This window comes from Ochotona princeps, chromosome 27 (assembly GCF_030435755.1).
Source record: "Ochotona princeps isolate mOchPri1 chromosome 27, mOchPri1.hap1, whole genome shotgun sequence".
NCBI classification, from domain to species: Eukaryota; Metazoa; Chordata; class Mammalia; order Lagomorpha; family Ochotonidae; genus Ochotona; species Ochotona princeps.
Genome location: NC_080858.1, coordinates 6,148,650 through 6,171,199, shown reverse-complemented (window position 1 = coordinate 6,171,199; position 22,550 = coordinate 6,148,650). Strand labels below are relative to the sequence as shown.

General features: G+C 47.5%; 1 protein-coding gene across 1 annotated transcript in view; it reads right to left on the bottom strand.

Annotated features, from left to right (window-relative positions):
* Positions 1–22,550, bottom strand: part of TMTC1 (transmembrane O-mannosyltransferase targeting cadherins 1) — a 195,937-nt gene that overhangs the window by 59,482 nt on the left and 113,905 nt on the right. Inside the window, exons 9-10 of the mRNA XM_058655741.1 lie at positions 19,179–19,300; positions 3,646–3,813 (exon numbers count right to left, since the gene is read on the bottom strand). Coding sequence (XP_058511724.1) covers positions 3,646–3,813; positions 19,179–19,300 — 290 coding nt within the window. The remainder of the gene's footprint in view (positions 1–3,645; positions 3,814–19,178; positions 19,301–22,550) is intronic.

Here is a 22,550-nt window from a genome sequence, read left to right as displayed (position 1 = left end):
AGTGAACCAGCAGATGGAAGATTTTTCTGTTTCTCCTTTTCTCTGTAAATCTGCCTTTCCAATAAAAAAATCTCTTTTTCACAAGGTGAGAAAAAAAAGTACAAAATTTTTGCATTCTTTGGCATGTTCACCAGAGTTGGGCTTATATCTTAGCTCTCTATCTTCTTGCCCTTGAATAACCTGCTCTCCCTAAGCACTTAATGAGACACGTGTGCTGGGATCCTGAACTTTGGTTGAGTCAGGTTTTTGCTTGTTGTTGCTGTTGTTGTCTTAAACTTATTTACCTGACAGAGAGTGGGGGATCCTTCATGTACTGGTTCTTTCCCCAGATACCCACAATGGCAGGGTTTGAGCCAAGCAGAAGCCAGGAGGCTGAAATTTCATCAAAGTGTGCCATATGGGTAGCAGAGGCCCAAGGACTTGAACCAATCATGTGCTGCTTTCATAGCAACCTTAACAGCAAGTTGGATCAGAAACAGTAGTTTGGGCTCAGAACAACACTTACATAAGTGGTTGCTGTCATAAGCTTACCTCACTGCGCCACAATGTACAGGTTTTGCCAACGAAACTGCATTTGCATGTCTCAGAAATACATCACCCAGTGGAATCTTTCATGAAACGGGACCTCAGTTGGAAGGATTGGAACTTAGCCAACATTTGTGCTTTCTCCAACACAAAAGCCTGTCTTACGATACTCTGTAAGACTGCTCATGGCACTGCCAAGCAAAACCTTCCCGGATAATCAGGGGGGCCTTGGTGACACCACGTGTCCTGGGAACACTTGATGGGTTCTTTGGAACAAAAGAGATTGCAGAGACGGGCCACGAGCCCCTCTGTCTCTGGATTTACGAACTTTTTTTTCCTTCTAATTCAACCCAGCACAGGTCTGTGAGAGAATGACCCTTGAGGGTCCGAGTCAGTCTGTGCTGTCCCAGCTTCCTCCATCTACCTCTGCATGCTGAGACACCTCCAGGCCAACTTGCAGCGCCTTAACAGGCACGGGCTTCTTAACACGCATTCTCTCTCACACACAGCCTCACCCATGAACATGCTACATAACAAGAACCTGCAAGCCTCACCAGTGTTGACCACATGCCAGGCCCATCACTATGGTCCGATCACAGATTAATTCATTCTTCTACTCCACACACTCTATAGACACTAAAGCACCAGAGTGGTTATGTATCTTGCCCAAGATCACACAAGTATGAAACAACACTACTTGCAGTCAGTCAGGAAAGCCTCACCCCACGCTCCACACTCAACCACCAACCCTATCCCGTTCATAAACTCTATGCAAGTGCTTTGCTCAACTTGATCCCAATCTCACACATTATCCCTGCATTCAAACACCCAGACTTAAGGAAAGCGGAATAGCCTATAACAGCTCAGTAAACCGAAAAAAGATAATAGGCCAAGTCTTCTATGAAATGTCACTAGCTTTGAAGTGCATGTCATGTGGAATTCACTCTGACCCCGAAGGCCTCTCCTTCAGCTCCTGTGTACAAACGCTGGTGTTGTACTCATCAACCATTCACCCACTGCTTAATTCCCCCAACCAGACACAGGAAGCCTCCAGAGTATCTGTTTGCTCTTAAATTGCTGGTACTCAGCTGCTCTTCCTGAAACAAACTTGTGCCAACAGTAAACCTCATTGGAAGACAAAACCACTGCGGGTACTGAAGTGCAGAGAGTATCAAACAAAGGGACAAACGGTTGCAGTGCTTCTCATAAAAACACTATGGAAAATGCAAGAATGAGAGAGAATGGATCAAGATGTACTTAAATTATTAGGCTGTACTACTCCTGTGCCACCACAATGGGCTTGGCATGGCAGGGATGGGTAACGGTTCCATGGTGGTTGGCAAGAAGGCTCTTCAGTGAGCAGAGGTGGGTCTGGCATGGTGGCCTAGCAGCTAAAGTCCTCACCTTGAATGCATCGGGATCCCATATGGTTGCTGGTTCTAATCCCAGCGCCTCTGCTTCCCATCCAACTCCCTGCTTGCGGCCTGCGAAAGCAGTTGAGGATGGCCCAATGCTTTGGGACCCTGCACCCGCGTGGGAGACCTGGAAGATGCTCCTGGTTCCTGGCTTCAGATCGGCACAGCACAGCACCAGCCATTGCTGTCACTTGGGGAGTGAATCATCGGACGGAAGATCTTCCTCTCTGTCTCTCCTCTCTGTATATCTGACTTTGCAATGAAAAATAAATAAGTCTTTTTAAAAAATGAGCAGATGTGTATTGGAACTTGCACCAATCAGAAGCCTAATTTTAAGAGGATTTCACACATCTGGGTGGAGGACAAACCCATTCTAAAAAGTTTGTGCAAAAATGTTCGCATGGCAACCCTTCTTATTAGCACCAGGTGAAGTAATGACAGTGACAGTGATAACAAGGACAATGCTATGACAGCAATGAATCAGTGATAGGACAGCACACCAAATTTTATGCTGCTTAAAAAGTTTGGTGGAAAAATCAAATATTTATTTGAAGACAGCAGGTGGTTGCAGTGAACATCTGTCTTGCTTGTTTGTTCAGTCTCCTGGTCTGCTGCTTTTTGGAAGCCCCCTTGTTCCCTGTCCTTGTTTCCCGCTGGGATGTCCCCTCCTGTCTTACATTGTGGAGTCCCCTGGGTCCCTAAGATGCTCTACCCATGCTAGTGCCTGCCACAGGAGACAGTGGAAGCTCAAGCTAAGCCAAAGACAAAGGGACTGTAGTGTCAAAGACAAAGGGACTGTTTAAGCCATCGGTTGCCATTTCTGAGCATGGGCTCTGACAGCCTGCTGGGTCTTCACTTCTTCAGTCCCAGCAGCTTTTCTAAGCTCTTCCAGCTCTCTCTCTTTTCCCCAAATGACCCTAACTCGGCTTCGTTGGTCTGCTCATAAAGAATGAGAGCCAGGTACCAGCTGAGCATATAACTTAAGAAATATTTGTTGACTGAACTAGCCCCGATTGCAAGCAAAGATAGTTGATAGAAGAGGGTACAGACTGGAGACCCCTGGGAACTTGGCAAATAATCCTGGGATGCCAGGTGCAGGCTACCAGGACTGTGGCGTCTGTCACACAGACCGAGTCGAGAAATGGCATTCTAAGTGACAGTTGCAAAGAATGTTTAAGCTCTCAGGCAAGTCTGAAGTGATCACAGAGACACTGAGCAGGAGATGACAAAGTCTTTCAATTCCTAGCTCAGCATTAAAAATCAACATGAAGCAACTGGGCCATAGATCACAAGAACCTGCTGGAGTAGTCTGCACAAATGTGACACTTCTCTCCCTTCCCGCTGCATGCTCTCCTAGCCTCTCCACCCGACTGAACAACAGCATTAACCTTAGAGCTTTCATTTCATTTATGGCTGATTATACAGCCCGGCTCATCAAGACTGTTTCCATCTGAATTCACAGACCACAAGACCTTACCATGAGCCTTATTTTCATAAACCTACTTGAAATGAATTCATGTTAAATTTTATGCCACATCATTTTAAAAATGTCAAGATGCAAACTAAATGTGTACCTTCCATTTTAGTCTTCTAGTAAAATAAATTCACCAACACTACCAGACCCTTGTCACTTTATTTTTTGGAAACAAACACGTAAACATTGAAGTCAATGGGAAAATGTTCATGCTTACCCAAGCAAGCCTACCTGAAAAGGGACTCTCTGGACAGCCAAATTTCATTCTGTTTCACAGTTTTCCATGAGAACAGCAAGAGCAGCAACACAGTGGACGCAATCATGGTGGTGGCCCCACATCGGTTGAGCCAGGTACACAGCTTGCTCAGTCCGTGCACAAAAAGGATGCAGTAGCCCATGCTGGGGAACAGAGTGGAAAAAAACACAATTAGCTGGGCTTGGATGGGGTTGAATTTTAACATCTCAGGCATCTTGAGACATTCACTTGCATGTCCTTGATGCCTGACTGGGTCTTCTGGCCTACTCCACTCATGCTGCTGTCCTTGCAGAGCCTTTTGCCACCAAGTATCCGAACATGGAGCCTATGCTGCAGCTGATCTCACCCAGCTCTGCAGGGACAGTCTGAGCATCCCTTCCGCTGTGGGCACCTGTGTCGGTGATAAGAGATGCTCTGCGGAGGGTTTCTCCCACCATGGCAAACAACACCCTTCTGCTCTAGAAGATCTATGCATAGGCCAGATTCTGAGCTCATTACAGACAGGCAGGACCGACAGCATCTCCAGGCTCAGCATTCTCCTATATTTACTTGCCGACTGAGCAGGATTTCCATGCCCAGGGCTGCCAGTTCCCTGAACCACTGGCGTGACTTGGGGGCCCTCACATCATCTCTGCATCGATACAGATACACTATGCCATTATTGTTGTGTACCCCACAGCAGCTGGAGGCTACTGTTTTCCAAAGCTGACAACTACAAATGATTACAGACTATTTTAAGGCAGTTTGCATAATTAAGCCATGCATTGCTCAAAAAGGATTACCAGAAGCCTCAACTCAATAGAGTTCATACACTTGTTCAATTGCTTATCCATTCTTCCTGTTATGTGACTGGTAGTCTTGCAGGCAGTAAAAATACAATTGATAATGAAATACAGGCTCCTCCCTCAGTGAATCCAATCTAATCAACCATATTGGTATCATAAAAAGAAATCATGCTTCCTATTCCTAAACATGAGTCTCTGACTGCCTGTGCTTAGTTTTCAACAGTAGAAAAACAGGAGAGAGGCATGTGACTTGGCAACTCCAAGGACCATTTCAGAGCTCTAGTTCCCTAAGGTTACAGAGTTCACTGTTTACCCAAAGGGACCTTACACATCCTGATGATGAACCACCTGGGCTAAGGAGACAAGGGGCCCCAGCCCACCATCCACCCACCCCCAGAGCTAGACTCCAGAGGGGAACTTCTCATGGAAAAACTCAGAAACCTCCAAACCACTCCTCATTTCTACAATCCCCACCGTAAACATTAAAGTGCAGAGTTTCCCCTACAATCTCGTGTTATTCTACTATTTTATGCTAATGCCTTCACTGTTCCTGACCACAGTGACTCTTCAGGTTCCTGGTCCTCTAGCCCCAGACTGCAACCACAGTGGAACAGGGGGATACTTGCAGGCCCAGGGTGATGTTCTCTGGGCTACAGGTTCTCATCTCACAGATATTTCACAAGCATCATCGCCACAGGTCTACACTGTTAAAGACACCAGTGGGGCTGGGATGGTGGCTTGGAGGGTTAACTCCATCTAAGATGCTGGATGGAGTCCTGGCTGCTCTATTTCTGATCCAGCTCTCTGCTAATGCGTCTGGGAAAGGGACAGAGAATGACCCAAGACCTTGAACCCCTGCATCCATGTGGGAGACACAGAAGTTCCTGGCTCCTGGCTTCTGCCTGGCGATTTGGGGAGTGAACCAATGGATGGAAGATTTGTCTCTCTTTCTGTCTCCTCTCTCAATGACTCATCCTTTCAAATAACATGTCTTAAAAAAAAGACATGGAGCACAGAGCAGAGCAAGTGGGAATCAATGCTTACCCCCATAGAACTTACATGAATAAGTTACACTTAATGACAGGTCATGTAGAGAAAAATCAAGCAGGTGAGGAAGTTGGGAGCTTAGTGTGGATGATCAGGAATGCCCTATGAACAATGAACAGAGACCTGAGAGGCAGGGTTCATGCCAGGCAGGCAGCTTTTTCTCTAGTGCCAGCTCCCTTCCCAACCCACCCACATAAAGCCCACTCTCTATCCTATTTGTCTTGTCCAGCACTTTCTATGTTTGATCTGAGCTTACGCACACAACCCAATGCGTTACCACTACTAATGTTCAATGAGGCCTCAACCTCTGGGCAGCCATGCTGCTCTGGGGCTCGGGTCACCCCATCTCCAGCACGGCACACCCAGGTACATGGGCTGAGCGACTCCCGGGCGACTTCCAGATTTGCCAGGATTCTTGGTTGACTGCCCTCCTTTGGGCCGGGAGGGTGGGTCCTAAGGTCCTGAGAAGCGGATCTGGATGTCCCCAGCGAGCCACGTGGCGGCAGCTGGAGGAAGAGCCGGGGGGTGGGGCTGAGATCCGAGCACCTCAACCCCCGGGCAGCCATGCTGCTCTGGGGCTCGGGTCGCCCCATCTCCAGCACGGCACACCCAGGTACATGGGTACCACGCAACTCCTGGGCGGCCAGTGCACTATTTGGCGCCAGGCTGTGCCTGCTGGCCGCCCGGCCAGGGAGTTCTGGAATTTGGGTTCTTTGATGTACTGCATGAATGGCTCCAGGCTGAACCCACAGTGCTCTGGGGACGTGTATCAATCCTATAGATTCTCAATAGCAATAAATCTTCCTCTGACTATCCTGTACTCACTTTATAGTGCAGACTGCCAATCACCAGTTCATTTAAAGGCAAAATTACGGGCTTGTCCAGCAGGATGTCTCCATTGCCTATTAGGATGATGAATTAGCAGAGGGGTCACAGTAGGCAAGACCATGACATTGACTGGCATTCGAGAACCATACCCTGGGTTAGAATGTGTCAGGCTGTGTGGGCCAATCCCCGTGGAAATTCTGACCCCACTGGATGGTTTAGGAGGGCCGGTGGAGACAATGCAGGAGGTACTACAGTCTATGGGGCGCGCTGAGCTGATGCAGAGCAACCACTGGCATACTTAACACTGGCTGGGAACAGGCCTGGTTGTGGAGCTTGGGGGAGGCCTTGGCTGGGTGGAGTCTACCACTAAGGAACGCAGGAACTGGAAGCGGGCTGAGTTCTGGTCGGGTCACAGTTGTAGTCCCTTGGCATAAATATGGATTGGGACTTGACGCACCGTGCCAGGTTAGACTGCAGCACAGTTTGGTGCTCTGGAGGACCAGGGTAGACGTGGGACGGACTCGGCTAGGTTTCAACCCCAACTGAGCCATATAAGAGCTATATGTGGGTATGAACGAGCCGTGGCTGGGCTGAAACTTCCAACAGCAGGAACCAGAATGGGTTGAAGAGCGGAGCTGGCCCAAGGACCTGCTGGTATGCGTGAAGCCTGACACGAGGAAGGGGTCTGAGGGAGGAACCTGAACAGTTCCTCTGACAGGACACTGACCCTACAAATAAACGCAGGAAGCAAGGAGGTAAACAACCCAGAAGAGGCGTTGGAAAGTAACCCACTTGCATACATTGGCTCAGGCTGGGGGCGGACCAGGCTGAGTTAGCTCGCGTTATCCACGGGCAAGTCTATGCGCTGGAGCTGTGTGGGAGTCTGGCCAGGTTCGGTTGCGATAAAAAAAAAAAGTATACAATACAAAATGCCAAGGCAAGGCTGCCTGTGCCGGTTAGGAATGCAGCACCCAACCAGCACACCTCCCTCTGGTTTAAGTGAAGGATGAGTGTGTGATGGCCAGAACCAGGATGGGCTGCAGTACTCATTGGTTCCAGTGGAGGTCGGGGCTGAGAATAGAACCAACCCAGCAGTTGCAACCACCAGCTGATGGGGTGATGGATTGTGGCGGGCACTGTGCTTACTAGTACGTGTAGGAACCTGGTCTGGGAACACCTCAAAGTTTCTTTGGGAACTCCCTTAATCATAATGGAGGAATCAGAACATTAACCAAGAAAAGACGGAATAGATCAATCAACCACCTCAGTTATATGTTGGCAGCGAAATACTGGACTAGGGGAGACGCTATGATGGTCTATATCAGTCAGTGGACTCTGCACCAGCCTCATCATACCTGGATTGTTGCTGATGATATGTTGGAGCTTCTAGTTGATCGGGATGACACTCTGCTGGCTCTGCCTTCGGACCTAAGAGGGCCTCCCTAAGAGGTCATTGAATTTGGACAACGGGATGCTGGACTCTATGTATGGTATATGCTTGCAATGAGGGAATCCCAGCGGAACTTGAGCTGTGGTTATGCATCAGGATGGAGGAATCCACCGGGGGGGGGGGAGGGTTTGGGGTGAAGGGGAGAGAATCCCAGTACCTATGAAATTGTGTCGCGTAATACATTGTAATTAATGGGGAAAAATAAAAATTCAAAAAATATTTTTGACAGAAAAACAAATGTTCAATGCATGGCAATACTGCAGAAGTGGAAGGCTACTGACCTGCCGACTCAAGTCACACATCCAGCAAACCCAGCGAAGACAAAAGCTGCGGAGTTCCTCCCTTGGAGCTCCCGCTCCATCTGCTGCCCTGCTGGCAGGCTTTCGACTGAGCGGTCTAACTCCTGCACTCCTCATGCCTTCTCACACGGCCTGACCTACTTTTCCTCCCAACTACTCCATTCATGAAATTTCTATAGTCATTTACCACCTCCTGTAGGAAGCGGAGCTGCCATGTGGCACAGCAATGGGAAGCAAAGCACTGAGATGCTAACCACGCCAGGGCAACAACCACAAAGTGACACAAGACAAGAATGACAACAGCGGCAACAAGGACAAGTGGCGATTTCGCATGTCTGCGCACACAGTGGTACTTCAAGCCAGACACCGTGTTAAGCACTTTCTGTGGATCTGGCCATCATATTTGTAGGACCTGGAACAAAAACAGCATGTTAAACACATGATTTTTTTTTTTTACTTATTTTTTTTTATTACAAAGTCAGATACACAGAGGAGGAGAGACAGAGAGGAAGATCTTCCATCCGATGTTTCACTCCCCAAGTGAGCCGCAACGGCCGGTGCTGTGCCGATCCGATGCCGGGAACCTGGAACCTCTTCCGGGTCTCCCACGCGGGTACAGGGTCCCAATGCATTGGGCCGTCCTCGACTGCTTTCCCAGGCCACAGGCAGGGAGCTGGATGGGAAGTGGGACTGCCGAGATTAGAACCGGCGCCCATATGGGATCCCGGGGCGTTCAAGGCGAGGACTTTAGCCGCTAGGCCACGCCACTGGTCCCAGATAACACATGATTTCATTTAAGATTTAAATCCTCAGTATCTGCCATTTCCTGCATGAGTTGCATGGCCTGCCCACAGCTCCAGAAGTTAACACTACAGTTACACCTGAAACTACCCTAAAGTGCTACCCTCTAGGGCTGATACACCTGTACAACTCCAGATAGTAAATGAGGCTTTTCAGGTATTGGGGCTCAGAAAATGGTACCCCTTGCTTTTTTCATTAAATATTTATTTATTTGAAAGGCAGAGTGAGACGGGGTGGGGGCGGGAGGACAGGAAGGTTTTCAACTACTTGTTAAATACCCAAATGACTGCAAAGGATGGGGCTGGGCCAGGTCAAAGTCAGGAATAGGAACTCCATCTGGGTGTCCCACATGGATGGTAGGAACATTTTCCATCACCTTCACTTGTACATTAGCAGGGAGCTGGACAGGCAGTGGAACAGCTAGGACTCAACTAGCATTCATTTACCAGCGCTGCAGGTTAGTGGTTTAATCCAGTGTATCACCATGCCAGCCCAAAAGCATGACACTTTGATAACCTGAAGCAGCAGCCTCAAAATTGCCTGGCTTTTCCATAGCTCTCAAGCTTTTGCTCACTCCTGAAATGCAGGGGCCCTTTCCATGCAATTCTCCCTAATGACCCACAGACAGAACCCATCTCAAAGAGCACCACTGTCTTTGTAACTCAGAGCTCATTGCCCAAGGAAGGTCGCTCTCCTACCACACAGGAGACTGAAGATCCAATGTCACACCCAGAGAGCACAGGAACTTTGGCCCAGACACTCACTTGTTCTTTAATCCTGTCCATCTCTCCTAAAATGCACTGACCATTCCCCCTCCCATACGTCCCATATTTCTTGCCCCTACTCCTATAGGAAGAGGGTGTAAGGTCAGAAGCTCTTAATGGAAGAGATGGGTATGAACTCACTCTAGAACAAATTTATTCAAGGGAAATAAATCCACGGAGGTGGAACAAGCTCGTGGCAGAGGGAGGAATGCAGTTATGAGCTGAGTGAATATAGCAGGTATTACACAAAACAGGTAAGGGCCATGAAGGGGGTGCAGCCCAGTTAGCTTTCTATTGGTTTTTCACATTCAGTGGAGTAACACAGGGCAGGGATGTGGGCTCCTTTTTGGAAAGTAAGAGCAAGAGTTCCTGGGGGAACTGGTTCTGCTTTTAACAGGGGAGTTATAATCACCAAGTGACTACAACACCAGGCTTGTGTCTCTGTTCCACTGGAGGGCACTTCAGCTCTAACCACCCAACGCTTTCAGTTTCCTATTTGGTGTGACTCCCACACACACATGTGCATAGTAACACACCTGCACACTTTTTCCCGTCACATGTTTACTGTCTGTTGACTTGAGCCAATGCAAAGACCTCACCCTTCGAAGGCTAAAAGAGTTCCTTTCCCTCTATGCAGGCCATGAAACTGTCTCCTTACTCCTCAGATCTGCCTCTGTAACAGGAAGGCAGACATATACCAAGCAAAGAATTGGCCGTTTCTATCCCACTGGAATGCATAAAAACAGGCAGATTTGGCTCATGAGCTGTAACTAATTTGCTGACCTCTCCTATAACCAAAATGAGGGAACATGCCATTCCTTCCCACTTGTGAAAGGCATTTGTATCAAGCAACACAATTTTTTTTTCCAAGGGTCTCAGTACTGACATACAGTTTAAAGGCCTGATAAGCTCTTTTCCATAATATCTATTTAAGTTTCTTAGAGACCTAACACAAACATTACAGAAATCAAGATGCTTCCCCATTACGCAACTCCACCTTTCAACATTTCCCTGAATGCAGATCCTGGCAGCAAGGGAGCCCAACTGGCTTTCTGCATCGCTGGCGGCAGGACAATGTTTCATCTTGAAAGAGGATCTACAGGCTTTTCTGATCTTCCAGGAGATGACTCCACAGAAGTTTGCTTTAGTTTAAGAAAACTCTGGGCTGCTGATGGGAGACTTTCTGGAAGCACATTAAGGGACTCTGTTACGCAAACCGGTAACACTTGACAAAATCAGAACCTGGGAGCGTCTCAAACCTCGGGCAGCCATGCTGCCCGGGGTGCTCGGGTGCCCCGCCACGAGTCCAGCCTAGCACAGCCAGGCTTACCACCATGTATGATACCCTATTACCTGATAGGAGGAGGGATCAGCAGAGGGGTCACAGAAGGCAAGACTATGACATTGTCTGGCATTTGAGAACCATACTCGGGGCTAGAATGTGTCAGGTATGTGTGGACCAATCCCGGTGCAAACTCTGACCCCACTGGATGGTTTAGAAGGGCCGGAGGGGTCTATGCAGGAGGCATGACAATCTATGGGGAGCGCTGGGCTGACCCAGAGCAACCTCTGGCATACTTAACACTGGCTGGGAACAGGCCTGGTTGGGGAGCTTGGGGGAGGCCTTGGCTGGGTGGAGGTTACCAGTAAGGGGCGCAGGAACTGGAAGGGGGCTGAGTGCTGGTCGGGTCACAGTTGTAGTCCCTTGGCACAAACATGTATTCGGACTTGACGCACCATGCTGGGTTAGACCGCAGCACAGTTTGGTGCTCTGGAGGACCAGGGTAGAGGTGGGACGGACTCGGCTAGGTTTCAACCCAACTGAGCCATATAAGAGCTATATGTGAGTATGGACGAGCCGTGGCTGGGCTGAAACTCTAAACAGCAGGAACCAGAATGGGTTGAAGAGCAGTGCTGGCCAAAGGACTTGCTGGTATGCGTGAAACCTGACACCAGGAAGGGGTCTGATGGAGGAATCTGAACAGTTCCTCTGACAGGACACTGACCCTAGAAATAAACGCAGGAACTATGGAGGTAAACAACCCAGAAGAGGCTTTGGAAAGTGACCCACTGCCACACATTTGGCTCAGGTTGGGGGGCGGACCAGGCTGAGTCGGTTCACGTCATCCACTGGCAAATCCGAGTGCTGGAACTGTGTGGGGGCCTGACCAGGTTTGGATGCGATAAAAACAGTACAAAACACCAAATGCCAAGGTGAAATGGCCTGTGCCAATAGGGAATGCAGCACCCAACCAGCACACCTCCCACTGGTTTAGGTGAGGGAAGTGTGTGTGATGGGCAGAGCCGGGAAGAGCTGCAATACTCATCGGTTCCAATGGAGGTTGGGGTTCAGAATAGAACCAACCCAGGGGATTACAACCACCAGCTGATCGGAGTGATGGACTGTGACGGGCACTGTGCTTACCAGTAGTGCATGTAGGAGCCTGGACTGGGAACACCTCAAAGTTTCTTGGGGATTCCCCTGAACAAAATGGAGGAATCAAAACATTATGGAGTAGATCAATCAACCACCTCAGCTATATGTTTGCAGCGAAAAACTGGACAAGGGGAAACTCTAAGATGGACTGTGTCAATCAGTGGACTCTGCACCAGCCTCATCGTACCTGGATTGTTGCTGATGATATGTTGGAGCTTCTAATTGATCGAGGTGACGCTCTGCTGGCTCTGCCCTCATACCTGAGAGGGCCTCCCTAAGAGGCCGTTGAACTTGACTGGACAAGTGGGATGCTGGACTCTGTATGGTGTGAGCTTTTAATTAGGGAATCTCAACGGAACTTGAGCTGTGGTTATGCATCAAGGTGAAGGAACTTACCACGGGGGAGGGGTTTGGGGTGAAGGGGGGAGAATCCCAGTACTTATGAAATTGTATCATGTAATACAATGTAATTAATGAATAAATGAATAGGAAAAAAAATCAGAACCTGGAGAATTAAAATCTATCCAAGTGGCAGGGATCCAAGTACTTGAGCCATCACCTGCTGCCTCCCAGTGCATGCATTAACAGGAAGGTGGAATCCAGAGGTTCTGAAGTGTACATACTGTGAACACTTAAGGAAATCTCTTACACCATTTGAAATCTCTCTACTCAACAATGTAGATCTTTGTGGAGATAAAGATCATGAAAAATATGATCTCTGGGGAATTAATGCACAATGAAGACGCAATTATATTCAACCCTGGTAAGAACAAAGATGAATTCTTTAAATGCTTGGGCCAACTGTTTATGGATAGATGAACAGTGTACTCATTTTGCACTCCCAGCAGACAGAAGCTAAACTGAACAAAAAGTCAGGGAACAAGACTGAGCAATAGTATGAGCTCTGGGAGAATGGTCCCAGAACCGGCCTTTTCTCCAGGCCTGTCTTCCTTCCCTCCAGTAGTGGCCCAAGCACTATCAATCAAGCGTTCTACCTGGGCCTCATGCTCTTCTGGTCAAAGTCAAGTACTTTAAAACATTAACTCCAAAACAATCTGCCTCCTAGAACAAATTGACTGCTAGCAAATGCTTTCACTTCATTCCCCACAGATCACAATAGTCCAGGGACCAGCGTCTCCCCTTTGGATGCAAAGGCACAAAGAACACACTGGTATTTGCTACACTTTTACTACACTGACACATTCCTGAGTGTGCAGGCATAGACCCAGTCAGATGTCCATCCATGCTTCAATTTCCTCTGACACTTTTCTTCTGACCCAACTTCTACGGTATGGAATACCACGAAAAAACACAGATACACAAAATGGTGACCCAAACCCTCACAAGCACAAGACAATGCAGCTTTTTCAGAAGAGTAAAGTTGGTTTCTTTAAGATGATGGAAATGGGCATGCTCCCTTGCGCAGCATCAAAGAGAAAAGAGACGCAGTTAAGCGCACCACCAGCATCTAGGGCTCTTGTGATGAGAGAGAGGGTGAGTAGCATCTTAGCTCCAGTTGCATCTTCAGGAAAAGAAAACAAGGAGGTTTGTAGAACCGAAGGAAAAGGTGGAAGAAAGGAGAGAGGGAGAAGGAGAGAGGCCTTTTTTCCAGGCCCATTGCTTTGATTTCCAGGTAGACTGAAATAATGACCTGCAATTACCTGGCACAGCTTACAATGCTTTTCATGTACTTTATTCTTTTAGCCACATTGGAATCTAAATGACACCCTGCAAGTCTTATTTTCAAATCCCGATTTCCAACACCTTTGGAAGAGAACAGATAAGAATATTCATCTTTTCTACCTAACGGGGTGCTGCAACATTGAGATCACAATCCCAGTAAGCATGTGTCCAAACTTAGCTGAAGCTTGTGTTCAGCACCGAGAATAATAACGCAGCATGACAGACAGCTCCAGTAAGCACCTTGACCTTCTTACTTCTCGTTCTGACCACTGCTCTCTTTGAAGTCTGCCCTTGCCTATGGTCTACAGTCCACTCTCTCAGGTTTGAACACTCACAGCAGAGTCCCTCAGCAAAGCCCTCCTGTGTTCCTGGCTAGTCATGACCTTCACACAGCATGTGTCCTCATGTGACTCAGGGACTGACCACAGTTTGCCACAGCCCCAAGTCTCTGTGCACTTGGACTCCATTCTTCAGAGCAGCTGGAAAACCCAGCTCCTCAATCCCCACCCCCTCCTCCCAGGTCAGCTTTCCCAGGACTGGATGGCTCCCGTGGGCACCACAAGAGCAGAGTGGCATAAACAGCAGTCAGAATTCTTCTGCTCTCACCCTACCCGACGATCCTCACCCTCATGTAACGGTATTCCAAAGGAGGACTTTGTACTAAAGTCCTAAACCACAGGTGGCCCTGACTGTCTGACCCAGGAGTTGTGCACACCAACGGTTGCAGACATGGGGAGGAACAGAACAAGGAGGGATAGGGGAAAGCTGAAACACGCAACACAACCAATGCTGCATTGAAAAGCTTCCAAACACTTCTCTGAAATAAAGAGCAAACGTCTTGTGTTACCCAAATTATGGTACCCTCCAACAGCAGCATTTTTCCTTTTTCTGGCTTTTCTTCCTCAGACCAAGTGAACACCTCACTTGACTGTCCCCCAGGGCAACCACACATGATAATTTCTCACCATCCAAGGATCAACAAGAGAAACTTGGTATTGTACCATGACCATGTTCGAGAAGCACAAAACACAGACTTGCATCTAAAGAATCACTGAGTGGAGTCATATAATCCCGCCAGCACACATGGGAACTCACACAGGGTAGCTCCCTCCTCTGGGTGCTGGTGCTCTTAAATTAATGATGAAAAGCTTTTCCCCGGCTTTGGCTCAAGTGGTGCCCTGACAAGCTTTCCCTATGCAACTAATGCACTGAAGGGTAAGAGTTCCAAACAACAATAGAAGCTGAAGACGCGGGGTGACCCTGGATGGCTGCCTCTGTCTGGTTCCTGGGCTTTCTGTTCTCCCCAGGACCCAGCTGCCACCAAGCTACAGTGGCTCAGCCTCACCACTTCCTGACCGGTCATGGATTTGGAAACAAGTTACCTTTTTGGGTGCCCGATCCCATGCTTAAATATCAGACTTAATTTCTGAGCCTCAGAACACAAATTCCAGTGCACAGGCAGGCTTCCCACCTGTTCTCAGAACCATGTCATCTCTGAATACAGTAGGGTTGTAGCATCGTTTCTGTTCCCCTCCTCAATGACAGACCTTACCCCCTTGTTTCTTGTTGCTGCTTGCGCAGGTGAACAGCTAATCATCACTTGTCCTGCTGCTTACCAAGACTGCCCATGCCCAACAGTGGACTACCCTCTTTGACCCCACATGTCCAACTGCTCTCCTTGACACAGGGGCACCTTCCATGTGGCCCCGAAGCAAACCCAAGCAGCACTTAGGACCTGCACGGAAAAGCCAGCCCTTAATTCCCAGCCAGGAAAATGGCAGTCTGACCCCATTACAGCGAACTTGTGGGACTTCGAAGCAACCCTAACTGCTTTACACTAAGAAGTCCCTCCTGTAATTAGTGTTCTAAGAGCGACCTGCCAAAGATCAACAACTGAGTCGGCTGCTATGTGCTGCAGATAGAAGAAGGGTTGCCTACATTTTGAGTATCCACAGCCATGCTGTGTTCACGAACCAAGGGGCTGCACAGCACCAATGCACACGCCCATTAGCACCCTGGAAAGGGATGGAAAGCAGAGTGGTGACTTCAGCCCAGCCACCCCCACATGGGAGGCAAGTATCCCAAGCTGTGTCAAATTTCTGCCCTTAGAAACACAAGGCCATTGTTATTATTTAACTTTTCCCCCTCAGATCCCTGCTATGTCACTTCCATTTCAACTACCTCAATGATTCCTGATCAGCTTAATCCCAAAACACTGTGCCTCCCTCCACTTGTTCCAGAGAATTCTCTTCCCCTCTGATTTCACCCCAGTTTCCTTAAGTTGCTTGGGAACTTGCTGTGAGTAACTCATCCTTTCTCTGGCTGATGACTGAATCTCTGGTCACTTCCAATAACTTTAAGAGTTTTCATCACCTATGTCTGCTTCATTAATTCTAAGAAACTGTAGCCCACTAAAGGATTCTAACGTAGATTTTATGAAAGACAAAAAAGGACAGCCATGAAATTACATACTCCTCTCGGGAAGAGCAAGGAAAATTTCTACAAGAAGCTGATTTCTACCCTCCCTCCTCCTCAATCTCCTGTCTACTCAGCCAAGAACAGCCTCCAACCTGGAACTGATCCGTGCTTCCACCTGCTGCGGAGGCCAAGCAGTGCTCAGCAAATGCTGTCCCTTTTATTGACAGCTTGCAAAGTGCAAACAGGGGTGGGGAGCGGAGGGAGAAGTTGGGAATCTTGGCCTTTCTGGCTCAAGCTGGAGGCAGCACAGCAGGCAGCAGGGAGCGTGACAAGTTCAATGGTGGGCTCAAGGGCAGAGGTCCAAGACGCACCACTGGTCTGATTGATTGCTGGCTTTTTCTCACAAACCCTCTAAATCTATCCCCTGGAACTGATGGGGTGCATTCAAGCTTCAGCAGTGCTAAGGAAGGTTTTTGTGACATTCATAGGTGAGCATGGAGGATTAGGGTTTGGCTTCAGAGGAGCTTGAAACATGGTGAGTGGAAGCCCACCTTCCCGTTGGGAGATCTCAAGCTCGTAACTCCACTGGCTTCCTTTTCATAAAGGTTACTCGTGCCACACCCAGAAGTCAACCTGAGTCCACTAACAGGGACCATCCTCAAAGAGCCTTGAGACTCGCACTATGCAAAGTGGCCATAACAGGAAGGAGGTTTGTGGAGAGAAGGTTCCTGTGTGTAGGAAGGCTTGAGCCATGGTCTTCAGTATCGTCAAGGCCTATCGTCAAGGTGCTCCCAAGGAGCAGGCTTGTCCCAGTGTCCCAGCCAATCTGCAGCCTGCCTGCAGCCTCTGCAGCACCTGCAACTCCAGGAAGACATGGCAGCTCTCACTCATTCTCCACCCAAAAGAGGCCAGCTGCCCAAGGCCAGGTGAGATCTATTCCCAAGAAAGACTTCCTAAAGGTTCCACACACATTCATTTCCTATGTTTTTAACTTTAAATTTTAAAATTTATTTTCATTTCGAAGACATGGAGCAGGGGAAGGAGAGAGAATGAGAATGAGACTGAGAAAGAATCTCCTACCTGCTGGTTCCAGGGCTGGACTGGGCTGAAGCTAGGAGCTGGGAACTCCATCCACATCTCCCACATGCCCATGGTTAGCAGAAACTCAGCCACTTGAGCCATCCCCTGCTGCCTCTAAGGGTGCACATTAGCAGGAATCGGAGCCCATCCACGTGTTCTGGGTTGCAAACACCCCACGCTGCATGCTAACCATTAAGTCAATTCCTACCCCAGGCTCTCAGTTCTCATTCAGCCTGGATCACTCCCATTGTCCAATTCTAGGCCATAGTGAATTCCAAGGCTGCAGCTCCTTTCAATGTTAGCTGCAAGTAGGAAGGTAAAGAGAGACAGGGACTCACTGGAAGAGCAACACACTGTTCAGTTAGTGCAGCTTCCCGAATCTGAGTCATTGCCCAAACAGGGCTAAGTGATCTGACCTCTTCAGTAACCCTGGACCACAACAAGGGTTTAGGACAGCACCCCACTGCCCTGATCACATGATCTGGAATCTTTTGGGACTGCCTCTCTGGAAAGGAAAGTGGCTGGATGGGCATAGAGATGGCATGGGAATTAATCCAGCATCCACTGGGCGGTAAACGGCAACCTACTCTGGGGCAGGCATTTCGGTGCAGTGTGCCACAGAATGGGAAGGAAGGGAAAACCCCTGAGGCTATGGAACTGTATCCTGGAAAAAAAAAAGAGTTAAAAACAAAAAAACACCTACCAAGTCTGAATGCTTTGAGGCATTTGGCTTGGGGGAACCAGACATTACAGAAATCATTTCTACTGATACACATTTTTAAATTTCTAGGAAAGCATCATAAAGAGAAAATGATTTCCCTACAATATTATGATTCATGATACTACTGTCAAGAAACGTCATCTTCATAGAACTTACTGAAGAACCAATTTTTCTAAAAGGCATTCTCACAAGCAAAAGGGGTACATTTCCAAAAGTTGCATCAAAATCTCTGTTTTTCTTAAAATATTTATTTATTTTTATTGGAAAGGTAGACTTACAGAAATGGAGAAACAAAGATCTTCCATCTCCACTGATTTACTCCCCAAATGGCTGCCATGGCCAGAGCTGAGCCGATCCAAAGACAGGAGCTTCTTCTAGGTCTCCCACACAGGTCCCAAGGCTTTTGGCTATCCTCTCTCTGACTAAGCCATCTGCAGGGAGTTGATGGGAAGTGGAGCAGCCAGGATATGAACCAGCACCTTATGGGATCCTGGCACTTGTAAGGTGAGGACTTAGCTATTGAGCCATTGTGCTGGGCTCCAAAATTCTCTATTTTAAGCATGGGAAAGCTGGATAGAAAAAATGCTTCAAGTCTTGCTTAGGATCACACAATACAGAATATCAAGGCCCACAATAATGTCATGTGGGTAAAACAACAGCTACCTTGGTTCAGACAGTCACAGTACAGGGCCACGGAGGAACCTCACGCATGGGGATATCCTCTGTTGTGTTCAGTAGTGTTTCTTTGCTCAAGGACCAACTATTTTAACATCATTCCCATTTTCAAATGAACGGGGACAAAGAGGAACAGAAGCAGATAGGAAGTTCATCACAGGCAAGCTGATACACAGGACAAACCACCTGACGAATGTCAACAATATTTCTAGAAAATTCTTCTCATTCTGTTTAGCAAGACATATTCAGACACAAAGGGTGTGGTACGTGATTGCCACTAACATCCTGAATATGGTCAGATCAACACATGGCATTTGGCTTGCAAACTTGCGGCCAGAGGAAAGCTGGTGAGTGGAGTAGAAGCAGCACCGGGCAAGTGCCCATGCATAAGGCAGGGTGCATCCAACCTTAGACAGCGTCTCTCCTGGGAGGTCTCACTGTCATAAAGAGTCTGGAGCTATGGGTAGCAGAGGCAGAGGGCAGGTCTGGGAAAGAGGGGATAATCATGGGCAATAATTACCTAGGCATGTAAAGGACTCTTTCGGCCACCACAAAACCCACCCTGAAGAAGAGATTGCTGGCTGGAATGAACGGCAAGACCAGGAACAACAAGCCCACTAAGACTTCCTCGTGCTCCGATCTCTGCAACACACAATAGTGAATGACACATTAATGTTTAATTCCACTTAGTCAGCATTTATCCAGTGCTTTCCAAGTTCTCAAGAAACGAAGCAAGGCATCAGGGCACTGTAACTTTTGGGGTGGAGAGCTCACAGGTTGACACTTGCTGGCATGTCACACACGCAGTCATCACTTCTCACACAGCATCAGCAAGGTTCCGTGCTGGCACAGGACACTCAAGCACCATTAGCAGTTGTTCTACACAGGTCCTATGGCAGCCCTGCTCCTTGGTCCTGCCCCGCTCAGTGCCTTTGGCCCCAGAAGCTTTGTTGCCAGGAAGCAAAGCTGCTGGAGAGACTCAGGCGCAATTAGGCACCATGGAGACCTCAATGTCCAAGAGACACAGAGCCACACACAAAAACAATTAATTGCCAAGGGTAAAATCAGAGGCCCCAGTGAAGAAAAACCTTAGAGCTGAGGCTTCTCTCAGCAGTATATGGGAAAGTGTCATTTTTACTTTCAAAAGGAAATCTAACATGAAAAACATATATATAAAATAGTCCATGATACAACTCCAAATGTTTCTGATAAACATCTTGAAAAGTTCACTACTTTTCATAGCAGAATAAAAATATCTTACAAATATAAATGAAAAGCCCCATTTAATAGAACTACAAATATCTTAAATGTGCAAAGTAAAATTTCAAGCATCCTGGGACTTTGGTCACCTGGATTTTATTAAAATTTTGGCTTATTGTCTATGGTACACAAAGCAGTTAAATTTCGGAGTGATTCCATATGATTTCAATAGTTTTCTTTAAATAACTCATGATTCCTTAAATAATATTCTCATTTTTTTTAACCTGAAGTAATCATATCCTTCACAATCAAAACAAGGAAGAAGAAAAATGCAGGTTATGTTAACAAATCTCCGAATCAAATGCAGGCAATAGGATATAACATCTTTCTGAGCCACCAAAATTTGTTTAGAATTCATCTGCTATACAGTCAGAACCCAACTACGACAGGACATAAGCTTCTTTTCATTTCTTTTTGTAGCTCAGACCAAAACAGAAAAGGTACTAGAAAGCTTGGGTGCATGTCACAAACAAGCAAAACAAACATAAAAACCCATATAGATTTCAAGCCTTGTCTGCAATCAAACTAGTTTCGTTTTTTTAATTCTATTTTTTTTCAGTAAGCTATTTGAGGTGCTCTCGTACTTTTTTAAATACAAAGAACAGAAAGATAGGAGAAATTAGAAGCCATGGTTTCAAGCTGAGCTCTAAGCCCCATCAAGCCTGTCTCCTTCCCTCATTCCAGGTGGCTTGGAAACCCAAAGTGCACAGGACTTTGAGGTGCTCACAGCCTCTGACACTGCAGGAGGCTCACTGATACCCCGCTAGACTCCACCATTCTGAGACAGCAAGGGAGACCATCCTGGGACAGTAGAGAAGGCATCAACTCTAAGGCTTTCCAGTGGAGGTGTCATCGGCTCAGCTCTGGCAGACGGCTGCAGGTGCAGGTGCCTCCCACTCATGGGCAGGGACAGCACATGTGACACAGACTATTGTTCATTGCGGAGGGTTATGCCTGCACCAACCAGGGCAGGCTGGGGATGGTCCAGATCCTCACTCTGACATGGACAAGGCCCACTGACCACAGCAGGACAAGACTTGATAGATCTTATTTGTTGGATTATATGCCAACATCATCTTGGAGTAGGCAAGAAGGGAACATGATGCTCTCATCCAACCTAAGAAATCAAACACTGTGAGAAAATCGCCATCGCTAGTGAGGAACCTAATAGGACATTCACATTCAAGTGATCAAAGAGTGCAAAGGTAAGGGGGAAGGCAAGGCGACAGATGGCAGAAACTCGACCGTGAGATCTTTCTTCCTTTGACTCATTCCCTAAATGGTCACACATGCTGGGGTTGGATCAAGCGGAAGTTGGTAGACGAGAATATGATTTGGGTGCCTTGCAGGAGGTTGTACGAACCCAAGTACATGAGTCATGATCACCTGCTGCCTCTCAAGGTGCACATTAACAGGAAGCTGGGTCAGAAACAGAGCTGGGAATGAGCTCAGGTACCGGCACAAGGGATGAGGGCATCCTACATGGAGTCTTAACAGCTGTACCAGACAGCCCTACACACCTCTTTCATTTTTTCCCAGTTTTTAAAATTAAGTTTTAATAGATTCAATGTGATTTACAGACACAATTCCAAGGACATAATAATATGGCTTTCCTCCATCATCCTTCTCACTCACCTTTCTTCTCCCTCTCTTCTGGATATTTTAGCTACTTTCCTGATAGAGGAAAGAGCCACACAGACAGACAGCCACATAGACAGACACACAGACACACACACACACACACACACACATATATATATATATATATATATATATATATATAGAGAGAGAGAGAGAGAGAGAGAGAGAGAGAGAGAGAGAGAGAGAAAGAAATCTCTTCATTCTTTAGTTTGTTTCTCAAATGGTTACAACAGCTAGGAATGGGCCAGGCTGAAGCCTGGAGTTGGACTCCATCTGGGCCTCCCATGAGAGTGGTGGGGTCCCAAAGTCTCTGTGCCATCATTATTTACTGTATTCCAGGACACACATTAGCAGAAGACTGGCTAGAAAGTGGAACAGCTGGGGCTCCAACAAGGCATTCCACTACAGGATGTGGTCATCCCAAATATGAGCTTAACTAGATGCACCACAAGACTAGCCCTTCCTACCACTACCACCTCCCCTCCTTGAGCCCCACTCCCACCCCACCACCCAATTTCAACTCTCCACACACCCTAGGAGTTGCTACTTCTCTGAGCTTCTCTATTTAACATTCAACTGCGAATCTACGAACTGTTTATGTATGCATCTTCTGGGAGTGGAATATTATGGTAATCAATCTTATGACATGATTGTCCCAGTATTAACTCAGGCAGATGGATCTGGGAGATCAAAAGAGCTGTGTTGCTCTAAAAGGGTTGTGTGTGTCCACATGAGGTTACTTTAACACATTCAAGGGAAACTGGAATTAAAAGACAAGGAGTATCTTCTATGTATCTCTTGAAATGCCTTTAATATGTATGGAACAGGAAGCCAGCAAGTGGCTTCAGTAGAAAGGAGGGGGCTAAAGGAGATATACCCAAGTGATTGCCTCAGGAAAGTCCTGTTGTGGGAAGTTCAGAGATGCGGGAGAGAGAGTACCTCAGAGAATATGTGGGCTATAACTCCATCCCTCTCAGGAAATCTAGCCAGG